The 25,448-nt window shown below is 43.0% G+C and overlaps 1 protein-coding gene across 1 annotated transcript in view; it reads right to left on the bottom strand.

Annotated features, from left to right (window-relative positions):
* The window catches only part of HSD17B12 (hydroxysteroid 17-beta dehydrogenase 12), an 83,063-nt gene that overhangs the window by 46,105 nt on the left and 11,510 nt on the right, over nt 1-25,448 (bottom strand). The window contains 2 exon segments of the mRNA XM_036383828.1: nt 758-833; nt 5,148-5,194. Coding sequence (XP_036239721.1) covers nt 758-833; nt 5,148-5,194 — 123 coding nt within the window.

The raw sequence follows: 25,448 nt of genomic DNA, 5'->3' as shown, positions 1-25,448 counted from the left end.
GGGAAATCCTTTGTCAGCATGAGACTTGAGGAAGTTTTTTCCTAACTGATCCTGTAGAAATACCCATTTGTGATTGAAACACTACAGTTGCTCCCTTATTTTTCCATTACAGCCATTTACTACACACTTACTGAAGAAACAATCCCTAATACAGGTTCTTAAACACATTAACTCATTCCATATATTCTTATGACTATGAACACTCATCACCTCAAAAGAACTTACAGGTCTCTAATATATTCTTTGAGTAGTTTATTCAAACAAAACAAAAAAGAGGGAGATGGGGCAAGCTACCCACAATAAATCTGTATACTTGGTAAGACAACAAAAAACAAAGAAAACACTTTCAACAACTTCTAGTTGCAAAGAAACCACCCTTATGGCTGGAGAGACAGAGAGAATATTCAAATGGAGAAGTGACTGCATGTTTCTTGCCTTATTATGATTTTAGACAACTGCTACTATGTGAATAGGTGGTATTTCAGTCTGGCCTGGTAAGCTTTTCTTATCGAAGACTAACAGTTTTAGGAGTACTTATTCCAGAATTAAGCCCTATTGTTCTCAGAAGTTAAATGTGAAGAGCTGTAAAATTGAACTGCAAGGCCTTTACCACTTATATCTGTAACATTTGCACTGTGCACAAGAGCAAACTCTTTTCAAAATCAGAGCTGTACATATTAGCATGTATGAAATTCATGTGCAATTGCATTTATTTATAAGCATGCCAGTGAAGTTTAGGGAAGAAGTTTTAACTCACTTATTTCAGTAGAAACCTGGTCCAGTTTTTCTTTTGACCTACTGATTAGAACCACCTTCATTCCACGTCTTGCTAACTGCAAGAAGACAAAACAGGAGACATTAGAATAGTCATAAATCACTTCCAAGTTAGTAACCTAATCAAAGCATTTGCAAAATTCATCAAACATCCCAACAATATATGACCAGCAAGTCTGAAAAAAATACAATTTTAAATAGAGATATAAAGGGGAAAACCAGGATAAATACTTCCATGTTATTTATTATTTAACTCCCTTCACACCATGCTATCTTCTCAGTCATCTAATAGAGGTGGATAGGCACATTTATAAGATAGAAAACAAACAGTGGATATTTTACAGAACTTTTACACTACCTCTGCAAGTCAGAGCAAAGATATTATTACCCATAATGAAGTTTAACATGTCAAGTTAAGATATCCACGGTCACTTGAACACGTGCGTTGCAACTCAATACTTCCTCCCTTTAGTAAGGCTCCACTCTTACTTTGTACTACTCATAGGTATTAAGGTTAATTTACTTCTAAAACTCTTTTAGGGAAGCTATCTGAGGAAATTAAGATGGGGCAAGAGCATACCCTGGTTATCAAAGCAGACCTGCCACTGCAAGTTTAAAATGAGATCCAACAACTCAATTGAAAAGTGTCTGCAGGAAGAAAGTTACATATCTGAATTACTCTGAAATGAAAATTATGTTTGTGACTACTGTAAGTAGAAACAATATCTCTATCCACAGTTCAAAGTGGCTCTGCCTTTTAGACACTTAAGACCTACACATAAAAACCATGTATGTTGTCATTGCTCCAATAAAGCTCCTTTGCTGCCTTCAGAAGCTGATGAGAATGGGACTCTGATGGAATTTTTTAAAAACCACAACAACAAAAAATCCCAACTAATCAACAAAACACAAAGACCCAAAAACCTCAAAACACTACACCACAGTACAGCCGCAACCTGAAGTGGCTTAAAGCTGTCTACTTTTCTAGCAGGAGTATGCAAAGCAGTATTCTGTCAGACAGAGGTATGGTGGAGTTCATCAGTGAACTCTCTGCTTCCAGGTGTGATCTCTAAGCAGTAGAAAACTCATACTAGATCTCATGAGCATAGAGTGAGGTGTGGTGACACCAAAGACACCACAGGAATCACCAGCAAACAGGTGCCAGGTTCAGGCTCACAGGCAACTTAAGCCTTCAGGCTTCAGGAAATGATGCGGTGTTACAAGAATTACTGTCTGAAAGGGATGAACACATTCAGCCAACTGCAGAGAAGCACCTGGCTCACTGGAACACACTTTACATGAAGCCCATAGTAGGCTTGGAAGGCACCAAGAAGAAGGGAATAGCACTTTCATTCCACAGGATCAAGGCAGTGAAGGCCTTAATTACCTAACCTGCTAGGACAATCTACTCAGAATCCAAAATAGCTGTCGTCCCATGAGGCAAAAAGCTCCAGAGATCTTCCTCATGGATGCAAACCTCCAGACTGCAGACAGAGGAGTTTGCTCTCTTTCAGCAGTCATGACCCTTGGGTTCTCAGAGTGCTTCAGTAGGTACCTCGGCTTAATGGATAAGTATTCACCTGCATTTGTCTCAAAAGCCAAGGAAGTAAAGTGATGCCAATACATCCAGTCAATGGAACTTCACCACATTTAGAGAATTTCCACCACAAGGGCGAGCTTGAGAGAAACCTCTGCTATGTTCACACTGAAGGGATGCACTCTGAGAAGTAGTTTGCAATCTGAAATTGGAAACCCTTTTGCAAGTGGAGTTCTAAGTAGAAAGCACATAAAAGAGCCAACAGAAGACCCTGTAACTAGGAACAAATATCACAAAGAGAAGTAATCAAACTTGAAAAAGATACAGCACTTGAGAGCAAGTTCAATTAAGGTGCCTGATGAGCACTCTGCCTTCACTGGTATAGACCTAGTTGGTTGAAAGGAAACACAATCATCCAAAGAGAGATAATGATCCCCAAGATCCCAGTTACTAATTTTGTTTTTATATAGGAATCAAGGAAGACCCACTTGCTTCGTAGATAGACTGTGATTACACTTGTCCCTTTGGCCAATATCCTTAGGGTCCTGAAACGGCTGAATGACAGGACCTTAAAACTTACCATAAAAACTCACCCAGAGTAGCATATCTTGGGAAGCTACCCTTGTAGCCTAAGAATTGATGCAAGCCAGGGTTACCATTCTATTGGAGCTGATGAATGGAGGTGTTTGATTTTCTTAAATGCCACGTTAGTGACTACCACATTTTCCACACATGTGCATAGTAGAGTACTGCAGAGTAAGCAATGGGATCACAACCTCTAGTTTATCACCAGCACACAAATAAGGCTAAGGTTGAATTTATACTAATGATTTTCAAAAACAAACAAAGGATAACAATAGAGAGCCAACGAATACTGACTCCTCACCATATCCTCAAAACATGAAACCTTTCACAAAAGGCTGATCTAGCAATGATAAGGATATCAGTGCTGGGCAAAGATTAAAGGTCTTAATACTGCAAGAGTGAAAATATAGAAACAGTTCTTTGCTTGGAAAAGGAAAATAATCTACAGAACAGAGTATAACCCAAGATTCCACACACTCATAATGCTCTCTTCCATCACTTTCCAGTGAGACCATATCAAACTTTCAAAGAGGCAATTCTCAACACACAGTTACAATTCTCACAAATTCCTCCAAGGAAAACAAAGTTGTCTACATGACTATAATCACAGCCATCAAGGCCCAAGCAGCCATATGCCAGCAGAATTTATAGTAGCCAGGAGGGAATTTTTAGTAGAAAATCAAGCCTCTTCTGGCAGACTTCTGTAGATGTCTCTAGAGTTAAAGACTGAGATGTCTCTTCAGTTATTCCACATTTCACCCCACATCCACACTTGACTTTATCAAAGTATTCTTCATCCATTTAAGCTGTCAAAGGAAGGATTTGTGTTTTATTCTAAATAACTGCTTAAGTAACAATAATAACTACAACTCGAAGTATGTTTTATTCTGTAGCCCAAGAATGAGTACCTGTACCCTTTGGGGTGCCCTCTGCTTACAGCAATTACTGCAAGGCAGCTGTAATAGACATTGTTTTCCAACAGTATCTCATACTTGTGATGCTTTCCTAATAGGGGTTTGAATGCAGGAGTCAGCCAGCAGCAGACTTCCATGCTCAAAAGCAGCCTAGTTCTTAGAGACATTACAGAACATAAAGCAAGCTCTCATTTTATTCACCCAGTGCCTTGCCATATAGATCCTGAAACTAATCTCCCATGATGTTCAGGGGGTGTCTCCCACACCAGAGGACTTCCTCCTGATAATGCTCTGCTGTGGGCACAGTAACCTCCTTCCACTTGCTCTAGACAGTTAAAAATTAAGTGTTGCATCATTTGCTTTGGTGCCATGTAACTGGGGTACCTGGCAGCTATGAGCAATATGCCAGGGTCAGGTGCTGCTGGCACCAGGCTTAATGCCTTTTGCAGCCAACTCCCCTTTCTCAAACTAGGACTATGAAGTACTACTTCCTGCAAAGTAGAAATCAATTTGGGGGCTAGAGCTGCAGATAGCAGGGCAAGGCACATCTGGATGACAGGAAATCCAAAGGACAAGGACTACCCATGAAGAGGAATGCCATTTTCCCCGTGGGCTTTGCAAAACAAAAAAAAAAAAAGAAATAGGAAAAAATTAAGGAAAAGGGAAACTCTGACAGCTGATCTCACACAAAATCATGCTGGTGTTTCAGAGAACACAAAAATGAGCACAGACAGGCTCACTCTGATACTAATGCTGAGTTTAAAGTTATTTTTGCTATAAATTGTTGTAGTCAGCACTATTTGTCATTATGTTCTCTGGGCTTATAGGCTAAATTACCCTATACTAACAGGCACTTTCTGTCTTAAGCAATACATTCCAGTATATGAAATATATTTGGAGCCCACATATCCATCAAGAGCAAAAGTACAGTAGAAGAGATAAAGGTAAAACCCAGCTTCAGAGACTTCATGAACTAGAGAAAATAATTGGAAGTTACTGCTGGCAGCTGTAAATGCTATTTAGTCAGTGCCTGGAAGTACCAAAAGGAATTACTAAGGGCTGAGAAAGTTAAAATTCTTTTAAAAACGAAGGAAGTTAAAAATAAAAACTGAAGGACAAGGTAAGAGCTGAAAATATAGTTCACAAATAAAAGAAACTAACAAAAAGAAATACAACTTTTGGTTGGTTAGCAGAGGAAGGCAAGGTAGGAGACCTCTTTCTCCACAGATATCTATGTTAAGAAGGTGAGGAAATATCACATGCAGCTTGACGGAGTTGAGACAGCTTGACGTATTGCCAAGAATCAAGACAGACTTCCAAGTGGTAAGAATTCTTACCTCTTCTGCATAGGCTTTTCCAATCCCATCAGTAGCTCCCGTGACCACTGCAACAAAAAAAAAAAAAAAAAAAAGACAAATCTGCATTAGTTGCTTCACAGAAGTAATTGCAATGTGTGTGTTTCTTTGTAGGCTATTAAAGTACTCATTCCAGACAGAAACACATCAAAGTCTCTGGAACAGGTGTACAACTCCTATGAAATTAGTTTAAGAACTCACACTAAAACCTTTCCATAGGTAAGAAAGGAGAGAAAGAAAGGGAATTAGGAGCCTAATGTGTTTCAAGAATCAGGTTCAGCACTCCTTCTAAAGCCAGGCCTCTGTCCTAATACTCTTCTTCAGAAACTTTGTGGACTAAGAGATTTCCAAGCCATTTAACTTAAAAAAAAGCTGATTTGTGACTATTAAACCAGCTGCCAACTTAGTTTTACTGTACAGTAAAATAAAAAGTATCTCAAATCCAGTAAGCATCCAAGAAAATAGATTTTAGGACACAGGCAACAGCTTTCTGTTAGTGTTCCTCCAGCAGATTTCAGTTCCTTATGGCCATTGTGCTCACCAGCACTAGTATGAGCGACTGATCCAGGCATCAGTTGCAAGCTGGGCTTCTGCAGCTTAAACTTTCTCACCTGTGGGTGACTGGATCTGAGTCAAGCTTCAAGTCTTTCTAGGATTCTTTTCCACAAGCTGAGAAGCTGTGAGTGACTCAACATGCCATTAGTTTGACAGATTATTCCCGGGCTCTCGCCACACTAGTAGCTGATCATCCCAGTAAATAGCAATTCCTCCATACAGAAACTGCTTTTCCAACCTCTTTTTGTGCAAGTAAATTAAGCGCCACTTTTTTTTTCTCTCTCAGCTTTTTCCTCTCACCGAACCCAACACCCACACCTCAACATCCTTACATTTTTACCTCTCCTGTCCAACCTGTCATTTACCTGTCTCTGCTCTCACTCTCCAAGTAGCCACAGAACATACTGGATTTTTTCTGTTTGTCCTTTTATCAGATCAGAAGAGCTTGGTTTGTGCTTCCTCTGCTTATCACTGAATGTAGCCATGGCCAAATAACTGGACTTGTTTAATGTTTCAGAACAGTGAACTGGGAGTGTTGGTTTAACTCTCAGGTCAACCTCTATTTGAATGAAAGTCATAGCAGACAGAGGTGCTGAATGGCATTGGGATTCAGCAATAGCATCCCTTTGGAGCACTGGAAGGAGATGTGCTTGCAGATGATTTGATTAGTTACTGCTTGCAGATCCCCTCTAACAGCATGCAAACTGCAGCCAGAATATTTCTGTTTGAGTAATAACAGCTAGGAAATGCTGTAACCCTTTCAGTCTCTGTGCCTGCTACCTATAAATAAGTAGCTATAATAACAAAAGATTAAACTGCTGCAAAGGTCCTATTTCAGTTTGAATGGTCCAGCAACAATTCAGGAACAGGCTAGAAATAAAGATCCAGTCATATCCCTGATTTAAGTGAAATTCACAGATGACCACAGATGAAGGTACATGCATATATGTTTATCCCCTCCCTGGTTTCAGGGTTTATTTCCAAGATGACATAACTCCAGCACGATAAGGATATGCATACTGCACACACTGGATGCTCCAGCTGCTGAACAGAGCTCTGGCTGCTGCACTGTCAGTGCCAGGGAATTTTATTGAGAAAACCATAAAGTATCTGTGTCACACTGCTCTGCCACTTCCTATCCAGCCACCATTAGGGAAGTGTGAGTGACAGTTTTGGTACAGAAACAAAGCCATGTAAGGAAGGTGAAGCAAGGGTCCAAATGACCAATAAAAATCAGACTTTAGGGAAGAAATGAAGAATACTTTCCCAGGAGCCCATTTCCTGCAACCAAACTTGGACCAATATTGTTACCCATTCAGCCAGACACACAACAGTCCTGGAGGACAGCATGTTCCCTTTAACAAGCTTCAGTTTCAGCCTTGTTGACCTGGGATTCACATTATGTATTATCATAAAAGTAATTTTTGCTTCAGCAAAACAATGGAGCACACAGGAGTACAGTGAAAACAGTACCAGGACCCCTCCCCATAAGGATCACAACAGTAACTGGACAAGTTCTAAGCTGGCCCAATGTGGAAAACATTCAACTTCAGTGACTTGATGAAAGGGGTTGTTTCTTTCACCATAGTTAGTGAGGCACCTAAAGAAGAGCCATTCCCTTTACCACTTAGATTGTTTCTTCTCTTCCAACTCAGAATTTACAGACTTAATGGTTTTATTCCCAGATAACAAGCTCAGCATTTCAAAACACTGTTTTCTGACACTGCAAGTTATTCCAGTTCTAGCAGCTGCAGCCAAAAATGCATGCTCCATGAGGCAGGGACTCCAAAAAGCACCTGTAGCCCTTTAAAGGCTTAGTAAAGTACAAGTAGTTTCAGTCAAGGATATTTACTCATTTATTGAATCCATTGCTTAGGTAAATGGTAATGGAATCAGCTGGAGCACGAGACATAAGCTGAAGATCAGGGATTTCTAACTGAAGTGTGAGTAACAGGATGGTTTTTTTCCCTTTATAAGTCCAAGTTCAAATTAAAATAACCTGTAGTCCAGAGACTCAAGTACCCTCCAGAACAGAATGTGAGAAATTTAACTAAATCTGATGTACATGAAAATTACAAAATCCCATCAGGAAAAAAGCAGTGCTTGAGCCATCACCTACAGAAACAGACTCCTGGTTAATACACATCCCTGTTTTGTTTCTGCTGCAGGAAAAGGCCTCAGGATAGTATGCAGCTAGTTTTTCTTAGCAATAAGGGAACTCCTCACAAGATGACACTGAGACCACCATTTAATTAGTGGTTCCATGTGGAGAAGGATAACTATATTCTGCTCCATGCTCAACCATCTTGAAAAACAAACAGTACAAGGACTGCTTTCCAACACCTAACCTAAAACCCCTTTTTTTCAGGCCACACTTCCCTTCCTAAGGCCCTTTGAGAAAAGCCACCTGGCTCAGTTCCCTCCCATTCCAAGCAAATGGATTTCCCATCTACAGCTGCACCGGGAGAGGCTATGGAGGTCAGCACCCACAGACTGAGATGGGAAACATGCACTGGCACAGACCTGGCCTGCTGCTGGCCAGTTCAGCCAGCTCTGGTTACTACTCATTTGCTGGATCCTGGTGAGCAGTTTGGAGGGTCAGAAAGGCTGCCCTGACAGGAATCTGCCAGGGCAGAAAGCAAAATTTAGACTTTACATTGTAAAATCAGGGAAAAGAGGTGGGGTAAAGGCAACTGATAGGACCAACATCACAGAAGTCAATATTCAGCCACCAATTCTTCCTCCACATTTTAGATGACCTAAAGCTTGTACATTAGGAAGTCACTTAAAATTTTCATATTGATTACATTCATCTCAAGCTTCCATACTGGAGAGAAATGTTGCAGTTTCAACCACTCCAAAGCTGTGTCAGTGTTCAACTAAGTTTCTACTATCAACTTGATGTGCCCAAGCTAGTTTGACTCCAAGTGTGTATTAAAAGCTTTTGAATTCTGTTTCTTCTACAGACTGCCTTCCAACAAAAGTTACAAACTGACTGCAGTTGGCAGAGCTTAAAGAAGGCAAAGCAAGTAGGACAGAAATAAGTTATTGTCTATACAAGAAAGCTGCACCAGCACCTAAATGTGATTATACACATTTACTCAGTAGTCAGACTAACTGTAGTAGCTTCCCACTTCAGCCATCTGCTGTCTCCAGGAGAGAAGCAAGAAGAGTGCCCAGGCGACTTGTGTGTGAGCCCACCAAGTAAATGTTTGCCTGAATGGAAGCTTATATTGCACCATTGGATAATTTTAGACAAAGAAGTCAACACCCATCTTTGCCTTTTCCCCTGCAACCCTAACAGTCAGGGGACAAAAAATAAGGGAAGGTATCCAGTAACACAACATACTCTGAGAAGAGTTCACTCCTAATAAATCAATATGTGCACAGGCATTGGGCTGGAGATGTTCTACCCTAGGAAGCCCCCACTGGCCAGTCCTCAGCAGCTTAGGACACATGGTATTTCACAAAATAATTAGTCCTCACCTGGAACAGAGTCCCATCTCAAGAACCTTTTTTGAAACTAGTATATGCATGACTAGAGAGCTGACATGTACATCATCTTTTTTACGTTGCAAAAAAAGCCTGTCTAAAAATTCCTGTTCTGAGTCAGAGTCCACAAAGCCTGGCCCTAGTGAGTCCAGCACACTGAAAGAAACATCTCTTGCTCTTCTAGGAAACGGCATTTTGGGTAAGACTGGCATAATCACTGTTGTAATCAGTGACAGATGTATGTATAGTAGCATCATCTAATTCTAGCTTTCATTCCAGTTTTACATAAACAGTCTTATATTCCAAACCCTACACTGTTTGGCGTGGTAGACAAGAAGTTGGAAAGCTGATAAGACTAAAATCATTATTCATGCTAGCCACTAGGGTACACCACCTTAGTATAAATTACTGTGAACCCACCCATGCTTTGGATGCAGTGATAGGGTGCAAAAAGAAACTGCCAATGTAGTATCAAGGTCTCCAAACAATGAGAGCAGTATGGGGCATCATCTGTTCCCACTGCTGGAGGAGGTTACGCCACAATTACCATTGTATATATACAAGTCATCAGCACAAGATCACAAATCAGCAGTTAAATTTTTATTACAGTATTATCCTTAATATGTCATGTAATCTTTTCCCTAAATCACCAAAATCTACACCTCAGTTCAGTATAGCATCCTTGTCCTAATGGCTGTGCCAGAATTTTGCTTCCTATGTGGTTGTGGGAAGAGAATAAAGAAAAAACAAACTCACACCTCCCCCCACAGACTTTTCAACTCCCACTTGGAGTTAAACTACACAACTTTGACCTCTTACGGTGATCTCTTTAATTGAAGATACAGCTATACAGGCACCCACCACAGCCTCTACTACCAGAATAGTTATTGACAGACACAGCTCATTAATTCTCTACACTTTAATACCCCCGAGTCAACTTACTTTCTAATGCTTCATAGCTTTTGCCCATATACAAGAGGTATGACATAGTTCACAAGCACTGGCAACATTTCCTGGCCAGTAGCCAAACTGGCAACCCTCGATAAACAAAGTTAGATAACCTCACCAGTCTGTGAGACGTGTCATCTTGCACTAAAAGGGAACAGCTTTCCTGTAATCAAAGAAGCCATAGACCAAGCCTGTGGCACACATGCAACCAGAGAGTGACTTTAGTCTAGAAGATTAAAATGACCAGTGGTACTTTAGGGGATGAAAATATGGACGAGTCTCCAGAAGCCTTACATAGGGGTAAATACACAAATGTTTCCAATAGCACCTGCATCCTTCAGAAATCCCACAGCCCATGGCTAAATATGAGAGATAAAGTGCCACCAACCGTGTGGGGGAACTCACATGCTTTTTCTGCTTATAAGCAGTAACTGCCACTAAGTGGCAAATTGCCAGTAATTGCCAAATAAGAGGTCACCAAAAAACATCCACCACCTCCTAAGAGGTACAATAGAGTTGTATTCCTTGCTCATAAAAAAGGTACTGCCATTCCAGAGCCAGGCAAAAGCAGAACCCAGTAGTCACTGGCAGTCTGTTTTGTGACTGAAGTGAGTATTCAAGGCCCAGGGAGAACATTTTACTCGCTTCTCATGCAGCCAGGACATCTTAAAACAAAAGCAAAGAGTGGTGCAGTAAAACATGAGGCAGGCATGTAGAAATCATCTCATCTCAAGCAAAGGAGCAAGGACCAGTGTTGAAACAGGGAGAGGGAGCAACAGCAAGCATAGAAAATTCTACTGCAGTTCTGCAGAGCAATCACGCTGAAACAAGATTATAGATTCGTGACTCCCCAACTCAAGGTTAGACTACAGTGAAAAAAAAGCTTAAAGAGATCAAGCCTGCCTTCAGATACAAACACACGTTTTCCACAGCAAAATGAACTTTTGAGATGCCTAATGGAGATAAAGCACAGAATACCTTTATCCATATGGCCTCTAGCAAACAGCACCAGGCATACTCCTTGCAGTGCTTTGACTACCTGCACAATGAAGCTAGCAACTCTTAGGCATGTTCTCTACTCGTCTCTTCAAACTACAAATTCATTTTGGTTCAGCCATTTTCCTGTTTTCATTCAGAAAAGCCCGAGTTTTTAGGCAATCTTTCAGAGTACTGCAGATGCACTCATGCATGTCATTACCTAGGAGGGAGAACTCAGGCCATCAGCAATGTTATTCTCCATGGACAGATGTGGGTCCAGCAATTTGGGAATACACCCTTCCTGTCAAAAAACTAAGCTAACTAACAGATGTCAAGGAGGGTAGCCTAGCTACATCTCCGATCCCCTGAGAAGGGTTCAAATTTGTTTCAAAATGGTCACTGCAGATCTAGTCTGTCTGCAACATCCTCCATTCACACAGAAGAGCCATCCCTGTCCTGCAAGACAGAACCCAGATACGAGTGAGGGTCTGTCACAGCTGCAGCACACATCTACATAAACTAGGACCCTCTGTGTATTGCCAAAGCAATGCAGTTGAGAGAAACTTCACTGCACAGCTAACCTTAGCATGGGTTTAAAGTACAGCCCATAAATAACTGAAGACTCGAGATTCTTCTGCTACGAAACACAGAGGCTATATTAAGAATATGACAGCTCCTGGGGAAAACAAAAGCTGGCAAGGGGAGAAAAGACTATCCCTGCTTGGCATCAAGCAGTGCTTCATTTATTACAGATTTATATAAATCACTGGCATTTGACCAATACCAAGCTTCTAGATTATCTCCAGCCAACAAAAGTACTTTAGACTGTGCTGGTTAAAAATATTCTACTTTTTGTCCTCAGCTTGCTAGGAACAGCTATTTTTAGTAAGACTCCAATCAACCTTATCAAAATCAAGCATCAAAAATAGACTGGAGAAACACTGGAAGCATATACTATTTTTAGCTGCTCCATCTATCCCTGCCGTTATCCACAAAGTCTGACTGCACAGACCATGCATGAGTGCTTAGTTATTCTAGGCAGATCTTAGTCGTGACCCTTTTTCTCCCTGAACACCTGAATGCAGAAAACACTCGATTGATTAAAGATTAATACAGCCGCAAACCATGACAGCTGCCTTTCGTCTGAGTGCTTTTGGGGAGGGGGAGAATACAGGATGACAGAGAGCTTGCATCAGTATTCCTCTTGGGGATCCATTACATGGAAAGAAAATTGCTATTTCAATTCCCTTTTGTTGCTAAAAATAGCAGCCCCAATTGATTCTAGCAAACAGGGCACCGGCTTAGCAATGCCAAATTTAGAAACCACTGAAGTCCCAAAGAGTGAACGCTAACGCAGTCTAACACATGCCAGCTCATATTTAACAAAGAACAAAGAAGATAAGCATGCCGGCTGCAAGTTAATAAGACAGCAGCAACTCCCTGCATTTTTATTAAATAAAAACAGAAAACTCTCCGCAAAAAATAAGAAACTTCACATCTATTCTCAATTTAACTGCTGAAATAGGAAGCCTCATCACAAAGATCTGTACCCAAGCTGGAATCCTAGAAGTACATTCTTTTTTTCTTTTTCATATAAAGGGTTTTTTTCTGCACAGAGGAGCTAACACCTAATGGCCAGGCTTTGAAAAGACAGGCTACAGAAAAAGGTTCAATTCCCAAAACTAAACACTTACGTGGTAACAGCTTGTGTCTAGGAGCTAGGATTGTGGGTATATTCTATAAATATCCCAGCACTGACAAGTTCCTATTTCACCCAGAACTACAGCAAGAAAGGGTTTTGGACAGTGCACTCTGAAGATTCTTTATATTTGAGAACTAGAAGCAATCTAGACATCTCTACAAGAAAAGCATACTGAAGAATTCATGAAAGTCACACTCAAGGCTTAAGCAATTCCAGTTCCAGTTGCCTCTATGGGAACACTCCCAGTTCAAGCTGGTTGTCTTTTATGCACTCAAACTCCACTCTTTGCTGTGAGGTCTTTTTTTCTTCTTAGTCAAGGGCTGCTGCATTATGGACATGGGAGTCTGGAAGGAGAGTGGGAATTCTGTTATCCTGTTCAGAAGCCCCCACCCCCCATCCTTTGCTCCTTTCAAGCCTTTTGATCCAGAAAATGTCAGGTGAAACCAAGATTGCCCTGAATTAAACTTTCTGCAGTAGCAAGTAAGTTGTTCAGATCACCTGCTCAAGCCAGTTCAGGTTGAGTTAAGCATTTGCAAAGGCTACAGCTGCCTTGTGCTCTGTAAGACACTACAGCACGAGTTACTGCATAGCATTAATATTCAGCAAAAACAATTTCTCATTTATTCATCGCTCTGAAATACGTGACAGATGCTGACTGTCACGGCAAGCACGACCAGGCCAAAGAAACACATGCATAGAGGTCATTCAAATTACCATTTCTGGTTCTTCCTGCCTCTAGGAGGGGGTGAATACAACACAAACATTTTAGAGATCAGATAGCTCAGGACTGGCACCGTCTGAATGCTTTCAGTGTGTTTGCCACTGGAAACACGCATAGATAAGTCACTTTTCTGAGAAGAAACTAAGCAGCCAGAAGAAGGGCCTCTGGGTTTAGAGCCTGCAATGCTGAAAGACGACTCTACATCAGAAGTCACTAGAAGAAATTTGAGATTTTCTTTCCTCTTTCACTAAGTATTTGTAGCAGGCAGAAAAATAAATTCCAGTTAGCGACGTGGCAACAAAGACCCAACACTTGCAAGCAAAAGAGGATAACAAGTGATCCTGGCAAGCTGTGGGCATTTTCATTTCAAGTCAAAGCTATGCAAGGTGTCAGAATAATTGTGAGCATAGAAAAAGTAGAGACTGGTATAAAATGCAGCACTAGATCCATTTTTAATCAAAAGGCAAACTGTGTCAAACCTTTAAAAGGTATGATCTGTTTAGACAAGAATAATGCTCCAGACCTACCAGCAAGCAAAAGAAAATAACTTTATATGATGAAACATAAGTATCTTAGAATATCATGCGGGGCTGCCTGGGGAGTCATCTACAATGGTTCAGACCAAAAGCAGACTTGTATCAGGATAAAGCAAGTGACTAGTTACACTCCTCCGAGACTGATCTCAGCACAAATCCTGTTCAGCACTGTTACTAGTGACCAGCACACAAAGAAGGAAATGCTTTATGAATGTCACAAACAACCTAGTTCTGGAAAAGGATCTCAGTGTCACACTGCAAAGAATTACATGGGTCTACAGACCACAGGAATAAAACATAATATTGCCAGATATTCAAGATACGCACTTGAGACTACCTCGGTTTAGAGGTGAGGTGACCATTGTAAGGAAGGGAAAAAAAAGTATCTGGTCTTTCTATCTAAGGTATCAGTGTCTGCATACAAAATTGTCTGTAAATTGTCCTTCTGATGCAGCTATAAAGACAACTTACATAACCACTGAGGTGCTTCCTATAGCAATAGGATAAAGTAATTTAAATGGGAACAGCTGCAAAAAAGAATTTTAAAAAAGGGCTGCTAAGATGATTTAGAGTTAGCTGTTCTGGGACATGAGTTTAAAAGAGTTTTGTTTGCTCTTCACAAGCTTCCACAGAGTAATCACCAGAAAAGGAAAAGTTTAGGCTAACATTGGGAAGACAATATAAGTTGGTCGTTTGCAACCAACTGGAAATCACTATATCTCAAAGAAGGAAAAAAAAAACCTATTTCTGACTCTGAAGAGCAGAATAAGAGTAAGGAACCTGACCTGCTGGAGGAGATCTGAGATATGGGTCAAGCCAGAGCTAACTCTGGAAACAGAGCTACAAGCTTGGAACAAGAATCTGTTCATTACTATCCATTTAATGGATCAGACAGAAAATGGGAAACAAAATAAGCCAGACTGAAATTTGTTTGTTTTTTTTTTATACATTCTGTCGAGTGCATGGTTCTACACATCCTCAGGTTGTCAGAGGGAATCGCAGAAATTATCCTTCCTCCCCCACCATCTCAACATACAATTTGACCTCCAGAGGGTGTCTGTTCATCTCTTCATGAGAAAGAGGCTAGCTGCAGCTAGAGATACAAAACAAAAACAATATGCGAGTCAAACACACTGTGGTCCTAACAGAGCAGAGACTCTGGTTCCATGAAGCACTGGAACTGGGAAGGGGTTCCCTCTTGAACCTCATATCCTGCTAGCAGTAAGTCAAATCATCTTACTCAAGCACCTCCCTATTCACAGCGAGGACACCAGTCTCCATTTGGGGCATGAAAAAAACCAACAGCACCCTGCAATGGCTTTTTAAAGATCAGACCGTGGGCATGAAATTGGTGCAGTGCTAAATACAACCTTTTCTCTGCACCTTTGAAACACTGTTTGACCTTTCACAGCTTCACGACTAGGACCTGAATTATTTGCAGTTATACAAAACACAGTCTTGAAGAAATTTCTAAATGAAGCTTTGGGTTTATTTCAAGCATAATGCATCATTCTGTATAAGCTTGGCACATCTAATGCATCGGGTCATTAGGGGAAAAAAATCCATGTTAGCAATCATCTGTTCCTTTGTCTTTGCACACATCCAACCATTTTACTGGAAGCAAAGGGAAAAAAAACCCAACACAGTGTAGACAAGCTTTCTCACAGTATAACCATTTTATCCCAAGAACAAATCTTCCAGCTCAGAACAGAGATGCAACCAACCCAAGACTTTGGTAGTGGTCAGCAAGAGGTACTGAGGGGAGATTTTGAGAAGTCAAGTATAATGATACCTCTCCAGGATGCTCCTCCTGTCTCCATCTTGCAGCCCTGCACTTTAGTAAACAACAGCTGGTGATCTTGGACAAATCCACATGAGATAAAGCTGTTAAGGTATTTTAGAATAACTTTTTTTTTTTTTTAATCCATGTACACCTTTAGCATGTAGTACAGACTGTAACAAGAAGCCACCCAGGTGAACTATATCCTACATGGGACAGTATCAGCTCCTCCTATTCTTTTTGAAACTCATCTGTTAGTTTGGATTTCTCCACTACCTCTTGATCATGGTAAGCCAATGACACTCATCACTTTGCTTTCACTTTGCTTAACTTTCTCTCTGTCCTTTAAATTGATGTTGTGAATTTTCAGGTTATTTTATATATTACTGAACAAGTAAATCTAATGGATATAACAAAATTTGTAAGATGAGATATTTAGGAAACCCTTTGATGGAAGCCTCTATCAAAATCCCCTTGGACTACAGGTTTGCAGACTGAAAATTTAATTTTAAAAATTAAGTACATTTAAAATACCAAAATAACCATATTCCACATAACAGAAAAACCATATTCCTTCCCTACTCCCAGAATTAAAAGCTTCATTTCAAAATGCAAGTTACAGAGTAGAATTTCACTGCATCAACAATACACCAAAAGTAAACAAACTGAGAAGCACCAAAAGACTATGGAGACTCTCAGGAATATATTTTCAAAACACAGCCTGCCAGCTTTCAGCTAAAAAGCCCATCCAGACCTAATCAGCTCACCCAGAACCACTGGGTGCCTCCATATGGAGCCTTCTGAGCTCCTGAAAAGCTAAGAGATGCCTTGGAGTCATACATTCATCCAGCCCTACTCTCACCCAACAAACCTCCTTGCAGCAAGCCCCTGAAAACGAAAGCAGAGAGCTGCTGCCTCATCTCTTCTTCCTATAACACTCCTTCCAACTGGATATCATTACCCTTTATGATATTATAGGTCTAGTCTCCAATCCTTAACCAATTATTTACAGTGTGGTTTCAATCCATCATAGTCAAAACAGATATAGGAAATCAAACACATGGGTTACTTAATTTTTTCTGGAATACCACCTACCACTTTACTTTCTTCTACAAAGCCACTTCCTTAAGGTTTCCAAATTCTGATATGCAAAAATTAAAATGTTCCAAATTTAGGGAGGGATGATACAAATCAGGACAGCTACTTAGCTGTGCAGAAGCAAAAACAAGTTTTAACCCTGAGAAAGTGCTGTATTAGTTCACGTAGCAGAAATATGATTAGGCATATCTTTGATATGGCTGATAAAGTCTATCGTTGATAAGCAACTTTTTAATTACAGACATTTAAGGAGTTTACAAGGCACACTATAAGCACAATATATTATCTTCCCATAAACAAATGTGCACAATTGTACCCAAGAACCTCCCTTAGGAAGATGTCAGCCTACTACATCTCTACAAATATGATCAAAATCTTACCCATTTTCTCCCCCTTAAAGCAGGTTTAGCATGTGTGGATATATAGTTTAGGCATATTAAATCTCCACTTCTAACTCCAAAAGTATCAGTAACCAACCATTCTTAAAATTTTATTGCTCTTGTACTTGAGAATACCTTCTATTACTTATCATAAGCTTGGCCCTGCCACAACAAGCCATCTAAGGTACCAGTGCTCCAAAGACTTCAAAAACTTTTAAAATTATAAATAAAACTAATCAGGATAGAGTTGACTTAGACCCTCAGTTACTAGTATAGTATATTCACCCTTTTTTCTTGTTTCTCTCAGCCCCCTGTGAGCATTTGAGACCACATGATTCAGGAAAAGTCTTAGTAAGCAGCCAGACCACTAGAAAACCCATCACCCGCACAGGTGAGTCCTGCCTGGGTTACAAGCAATCCCTGCTCCAGCAGCAAGTTGTCCTGGCTTCCACCGCCCACAAGCAACAACTCTTCTCCAACACAGAGCTGAAGAGCCACTCCCCTCACTGCTACAGAAAGATTCCGGCCTTTGAGTTCAGGGGAAAAAGGGAGGGGACATCAGCTCTACCAATTGTTCAGATGACAACAGTTCCCTGCCAACCCAGAGGCTCTTCAAGGACACAAAGAGCAATTCTTTAAGGAAGCCTCAGGTTTTCTACACATAAACAGGACAGCTGCACCATGGAGGTTCTGAAGTCCAGCACCCTAGAAAGCAACTGCAATGTGGCACTCCTGCCGTGCCATGGAATTTGTGCTGCAGATTCACACTTAGTGAGTTACTACCTCGCCATCCAAAAACTGTGCGGCTTTGAGCCCCTCCTGCCAGGCACTAAACAATTCTAAGTATTACACACCAGAAGAGATCTCCCATTTTCTATTGTTAGAAGTCAGCTGGCCCATATCCATTTATTGCAAAGAGACCTTGAATAGCTTCTCCCAGAAGCAATTTTATACCTGACCAGCACCCCAAAACCATACATGAAACTATTTCTCCACAGCTCTGCCATGTGGGGGTATTTTGGGGCAAGCAGAGAGGGCAGCTGAGGTGACCAGTCTGGCAGGAGGCTGGTTTTGCCCAACCCATGCCTTTGCTGCTTGCACCAGAGCAGTTCACCCTCTGCAGACAATAAGCAAAGCTGCGTAAGCAGCCGAGCACAGAAGATGAATGAACTGTGTGACGCTAAAGATCTGTGAATTGAAAAATCTAATGCATGAATTAAAATCTGTACCCTCGTTCCCCCTCTCCCTTTCCCCCCCAAAAAAGAAATGTATATAGCAGAACATAAAAGGAGAAATAGAGAGAGGTGGAAAAACGTGGTCTGACACATTTAAAAAAATTGATGGCCTGTCACCCAGACGCTGATGAATATTTTTTACAGGATAAAAATGGCAACCTAGAGTCTAAAAATAAAATGCTGTGCTGCAGACCTGTCTGGTTCAGCAACACCACTGGAATACAAACACACTCCTTTGCTGGTGATTCTTGACTAAGATTTCAAAATAAGAGAAGGAAAAAAAGCACTGTATAATATATATTCAATTTTCAAGAGAAGGGATTTGGGGTTTGTGGGGTGGTTTTTTAGTAAGAATTCAGATTAGCCTTATATTTCACTTGCATTGTGTAACTGCCAATTAAAAAAAAACCTGCTAAATTTTAAGTGATTGATGAGAAGAGCAGAATACCTCAAGCTGCACAAAGCTATTTTTTTCTTCCCCTCCCCTGACAATTACAATATAAGAATATATTTATCAGTGCCTTTAAACTGTAATTTCAGTAAGCTTAAAAATGTATTTTTAGAATCATGCTGCAGACAGAATTGTGGACAATGCTATTTTGAAACTCACCCCACCCTCAGAGACAGAAAATAAAACCTTTTGCTTCATTTTCTATCACAGTTCAGATTAAAAACGTGCTTAGGTGAGAAGTAAAAATGACTGAACATCAGTCACAAGAAGCACTAAATTCTCAAGACTCTCCACACTGCAGACAGGCTGCCTTATGCAGTATAGATGCTATTTTTAGCAAGTGATGCAATAGCTGCAAGGGCTCTCCCAGAACCTTTAATTTATGAGCCCAAGCCATACTAAAACGTGTTTCAAGATCCCTAATATGCCTGCACTGTCACCTTCCCATTCTCTGCACCAGCCTACTACCCACACAAGTCACTCCTTTTTCAAGTTTCATCTTCCAAGAAAGAGAAAGATTCTGCATGTGAAGAGAAAATCTGTATCTATAAATTCGTCAGCAAACACACCTGATCTGCAGTGTATATGAAAAGTAAGTTACACAACACTGTACAGAGATTTTCTGACCTCTTGGTTTTCTATTGAAATACAAAGCAGCTTGGCTTCCTTGCTGAATTTGTGTGAAGACTTTGAAAAGCCCACTAAGCTAATACATCTAATCCTTCCCCAAGCTGTTTCCATTCTTGGAGATCTTTTCAGAAGTTCTCGTGTCTAACAGACAACTGTTAAGACACATTTCTGCTAAGTGACTGTTTCAACAGCTAAAAATTCTAAAAAACAAGAAGAGTTCCTGAAATGCTAGGGCTTTTAATTTTTTTTTAATAGAATAGGGATTTTCCAGTCCTTTGGATCTGTGGATCCTTTATGTTCTGCAATAGCCATGTGGACCTCCATGTAACAGAGTCAGGCTTACTGGTAAGCTTTGCACTGGCCCCTTTTAAATTCTAATTCCATCTGCTCCCTCCCAAAACCCCCAGAGTTAATCCCAAAATCAGAACTACCCAAGCAATGACTTTTGTTTAACTTCCTACCTCCAGGGGCCCAGGGGAGGGGACACCATCCAACAGTTCTAAAAAAGCTTTTATGTTTTGATTGTGTGGTCACAGACAAAATATATTACGAGTGTGCTATATAAATCCATGATTTATATAGCACACTTGCTGCCCTGCAGAGTTTGAGTCCTTTGCTTATTAACACAGGCAGGGGACATATAAGAGCTCTTACCTCCTATTTCATACCATCCATTTATCAGTCATGGCCAGCATTTAAGGCTCAGGAGAAATTCCTGTATGTGTATCACATTCCCAAGTTTTACACCTCAGCTCCCATAGTGCATTAACAGATTGTGGGAGAACAGGTATAGAGATGGCTCTGGGCACAGCAAAAGCATTTGCTTTGTGTAAGGATAGCTCCAAGATCTTCCCTCTTCATGAATTCTCATCATGCCATGTGCCACCCAAGAAAAACAGAAGTAGGAAAGCTTAACAAAACTTCTTGTTTGAAGCAGCAAAGGTCTGCCTCCCCACCACCCACACAATGTATGCCCTTCCTCCCTCACCAACACAAGCATAGGGAAGCCAATGTCAGCAGAATTTGTAATATCTCCAGGCTGAGAAAAAGGATCCAACTGCAAAGGGGTGAGACTTAGAGATTTCATTCAGAAGCTCTCTCTTTCTCTGAAATCCTAACTGCTCAGAAGTAGAACAGAAATTGAGCAGGAAGACACCCAGTGATATTTTATTCATTTTGGCTGGAAGCAACATTAAAACAAGCTGTACGCTGAGAAGGTAGCCTTAGCTCCAGGGACACAGAGGTATGAAAATAAGGATTCTGCAGAACAGCTGAATTGGAAAAACTCATGCCCAAACATGTAACCTGCTCAAAAGTAAGGAAGTTGAAGTACAGAGACTTACATATCTGGTACCCCTAAATAGCAGTATGGGAAGCATCACATTGGGAATTTTTCAAGGCCTTGTGAAGGTATCAGGAGAGTAACAACTGCAGAATGCAAGTTCAGGCCCTTCAATGTATATACAGTAGAAAACAAGTGGACAAATGTACATCAGCTTCACTCCAGCACAGCAGCAGCAATGACAAGCCAGAAGAACAGACCAGTTTCCATAGCCAGTTCCTCGTGGTTTTACTGGGACTAAGTAAGAGCACAGTGGCCACATAATATGTGTCCCATTAGACACAGAAGTAAGAAACATTAGTGTCCTAAGAGGCTGAAAGAGCTGCTCCCATTTCACCCAGCCCACTGCTCCTCACTTGAGGCTGTAGAACTGGGGGACTGCAGGACATTCACAATCCTTATTACATCTGTAGGCAGCTTGGCTAGGATAAATGAAACTAATGTGACAACTACAGGGGAAAGTCTCCAGCACTTAAAATGGATAATAAAAATGGAAGGGTTTAGAATAAGAAGCCATCTGAGCTAATTAGCAAAGCAGTTCACATTAAGCAAGAACCAAAATCATATTGTTTAGAGACAATACTGGATCTCCTAGTAGAATCTTATGTTATGTTTCATGACTGGAAACAGCTAAAATTTTAGGTCACCCAAACCATCAGTTCCCAAGGACAAAAAAAGGTGGACCTGGACCATTTAAGCTGCCTCTTGCTATCCAAGACACAAACTACCACCAAATACAACCCCTTCCTTCCTTCTCCCTGGCTGCTTTGAATGAAGAATCTGTGGAATCTTACTCAAACCAACTGCTAAAGTAGCTCTTTTGGGGAGAGAGGAAAACACCCCTCAGGGTGTCCCCTTTCGCAGGTTGAAGCACAACTGCACATACACCAAGATCCACAACAAGCCTTCAATCATCTTTATGCTATGCTAGGAATGGCTCTAAATCTCTTGTAATTCCTAACTCTAAATAACACCTTTATCTCTGTTAAAAAGTGGAGCCCTCTCAGACGTACTGGAAATAAGTTTCTCATGGCTTGTTAGAGGCAAAGATGGCTTCAGGATCATATTTTGTAGATACTGTTTTTTTAAAAATATGCAAAGATGAGCACAGATAAAAGATGCCATAGCTGACAAGCCTTTATTCTTTATTCTATCAAGATCCTATAAAGGTAAGCCTTACAAATGTAGAGAAGTAGCACTAGAAGAATTTAAATTTCTACTGCCTTTGAAAATTACCTAATTATAATGAGAAACAATCTACTCAAATAGATGGTTCATACAAACAACAACAACCCCTAGAAATTAAGGTTGTTGGAAGCCATTAAACTTATCTTCCAAAGACACCCTGCCTACCACGAGTGTGAGGTACTCCACAGTACGCTGTTTCTCAAGCCCACATTTTGCATTCTAGCCTTTGCACTGGAAGGGGACACAGAGGGGCAGCTCTGTTTAAACTGCAAGCGACCCGATCACGTCGCTTCCGTGCCCCGGAGCCGCCGCGGAGCCCAGCCCGAGCCGCACCTGGGCGAGCAGGACGCCCTCGGTCCGCACCGAGCGCTCCCGGCAGCGCCCTCTGCCCGCAGCCGGCGCGGCGGCGGCAGCGGCGAGCGCGCCCGGCTGCTCAATCGAGCCCAGCCCCACCATTCATAAACACGGGGGTCGCGCAGCACTGAGAGGCGACTGTGCGGTGCCGGAAACCCAGCCAATCTGAACGCCACTCTGTATTTTTTGACCCTAGAATATATATACAGTTTCAGCTAAAATGAGCATATTTGGTAATTACTGCTCCACAGAGGTCCCTTCCGTCCCACGCTCTTAATTACGTTCGCTTTAATTAAGTATTTCTATCCATCCGCCGGGGGGAGGGGGGGGAAGGAGATGAATAATGTTAACACGCCCAAGTTAATCAACTTAGAAGGCAACAGTTGTCTCATGAGAAATGCCCTCGATAAATTACCATAAAGCATTAGGGAGACTCTTACGTTAAAGCGCTCTAGAAATCCTTGACTGTTTTTATGTATCGGCACTGTTTTGCAATAGGTGTTTGCCTTAAAGATTTAAGGAAGAACTCGGGCAACGCTGCCTTTGCCTTCCCGTTTCTAAATAAAGAAACGCCCGCCAATGCCTTCTATATTTCACTCCAAGCCCTTGAAAACTTGCAGTATTTCCCCCGGCGGAAAACTCCCCAGATTTTCTCACAGCAATGAGGCTCCCACCAAGCCTCCTTAAATGTTTCAGCTACGATTGATTCGGTGCACTTTCTTCTCCCTGGCAGAGCAGGGAGGCAGAGGAAGCGCCCGCGGGCACTGCGTGGGCTGGCGCAGGCTGCCCGGCCCCGCTGCCGCACGTGGACTAGCCAGTGTCCCCGGCAGTATCCCTGTCACGCGAGGCGGCCGCGCATCCCCGGGCCCGGGATGGCGGCTCCCACGGAGCGGCGGTGAACGGCGGCTCCGCCGATCCCCTGCCCGCCCGGGAAACTTCGGGAGGAGAACACGGGGAGCGCTCCCCCGCCGCCGCCCGGCTCTCGGACGGGGCAGCCCGCCGCCCCTCGGGGCGGGAAGCCAAGGGCGCCCCGGGAGGAGCGACAATGCGGGCGGGGAAAGCCATGCGCTCCCGGCAGGGCTCACACTGGCTGGCCCCACCGCGGCCCCGCAGGGTCTGCGAGCCGGCCACCGTGATGGCCCCAGGCGCTTCTTAAGCGGAGCGGAGGGAGCCCGTTATGTCACCGGTTAGGTAACGGCGCGGGAGCCGCCGCAGTGACGGCACCGCTCCCCCTCCTCCTCCGCCCCCTCCCGCCGCGGGCAGGGCGGCTGAGGTGAGGCAGCATTAACCCTTGTCGGGGCCGGCCTTCCCCCGCGGACAGCGGATGCCCGGGAGCGGGGCGGGCTTCCCCCGCCGCCCACCGGAGGCAGCGGGGCCGGTCCCGCCGGGAGGGCGGCGGGGCGGCCCCGAGCGCCCGCACTTCGGCGCGCCGTGCGGACCGGCAGGGGGCGCTGCTGCGCCGCGGCGGGAGGGCGGGGGCGGACGGACGGACGGCCCGGGAGCGCCGGCGCCCTGCAGCTGCTGCTCCGCGCCCACGCGTGAGGCCCGGCGTGCCAGGAGCACGTCCTATTCCCGGACACTGATCCCAGCACGCCCGCGTCACGGCGCAGGGTGCGATCAGCCCGATACTAAGCATGCACGATCCCGGAGTGCTGGATCCCCGCTGCCTCCGACAGGAGCAGCGCGGAGCCACCAGCGCGCCCAGCCCGGGCCAAGCTGGGCTGAGGCCCGGCCGAGAGCATTCCCCGCATCCCCCGCTGCCGCCTGCCCCGCGGGTGTCCGCAGCCGGCCCGCACACAGGATCCACCCGCAGCAGAGAACTCGCCCTTAGCTCGTGGCCAGCAGCCCTGCGTGCTTCTGTCCCAAGCACAGGCTACCAGCGCACACACGCCCGGCAGAGGGAAGGACCTCCGGGCCAGCCCACACCATGCAGGGATTTCAGGTCCTATTGAGCCCCGGCTCCATCAGGGAACACTGGCACAAGCACAGCACTATTCACCTTGTCTTTAACATGCATCATGTCCCTGACAAAGTGGAGACTTCTATGGAGAGTTAAACGAAAAATGCCTCCCCTATCAAGGTCCTCCACAACCTCTTTCCAAGGTCTTCATTGCAATCTCCCCAATGCCTTTTTCATTTACAGAGTCCACTCAAGCAAGTGGTGACAGGACTCTTCAGCTTGTCCCAAGCAAGGAAACCAGCAGCCATGGCTTGGAAAAAAAGGTAGCTCAGAGGAATTTTCAGCAACATCCCCTATCCACAGATGCAATGCTATAAAGGGAGAACAGCCTCCACCAATTGCCAGGATGCTCTGGAAAGCAGCATGCTCAATAGGTTTGTACCCCTCTAGCTCCCTGTACTTTAGATACCAGCCTGTATCCATGACTTTAGATACCTCCTGCCCCATCTCTCCTCTACTTGCTGCTTTCCTTCATTTTTGACATCCCATTCTTGCAGCCCTCCTATCCCAACTTCTCAAGGACTCTTTGATTTAGAGAACTTTATAGGTTCCACAGCAGAAAAGGTTTTCACAACCTTAGTGCTTCCCCAACTCCTCTTTGAGTGGGACTGGGGGCCAGCAATTGAACTTCTCTCTCCAGTCCAAGAGAAAACCCTCCTTTAGAAGTCAGACACCAGAAAGATCAATGGAGGTCATTCTCACCACATCTGCATAGACTGATCTTGGCACCTTCAGTCCACTGATCAGAACCAGACTGATAAAGCAGTTTTATTATCCACGGGTCCTTCTACTCTCTGTTTAAAAAGACCCCTCAAAACTGAACAAAGCTCCCCCCCCTGCCAATGGGACCTGTTCCAGCATTCCTACTGCTCTCCTTCAGGTCCGTAAACCTTTCTTAGCACGCAGACAGCCAGTGCCACCTCACCAAAGCAC

Source organism: Molothrus ater, chromosome 6 (genome assembly GCF_012460135.2).
Source record: "Molothrus ater isolate BHLD 08-10-18 breed brown headed cowbird chromosome 6, BPBGC_Mater_1.1, whole genome shotgun sequence".
Classification (NCBI taxonomy): Eukaryota; Metazoa; Chordata; class Aves; order Passeriformes; family Icteridae; genus Molothrus; species Molothrus ater.
This window is presented reverse-complemented; position numbering and strand designations above follow the sequence as displayed.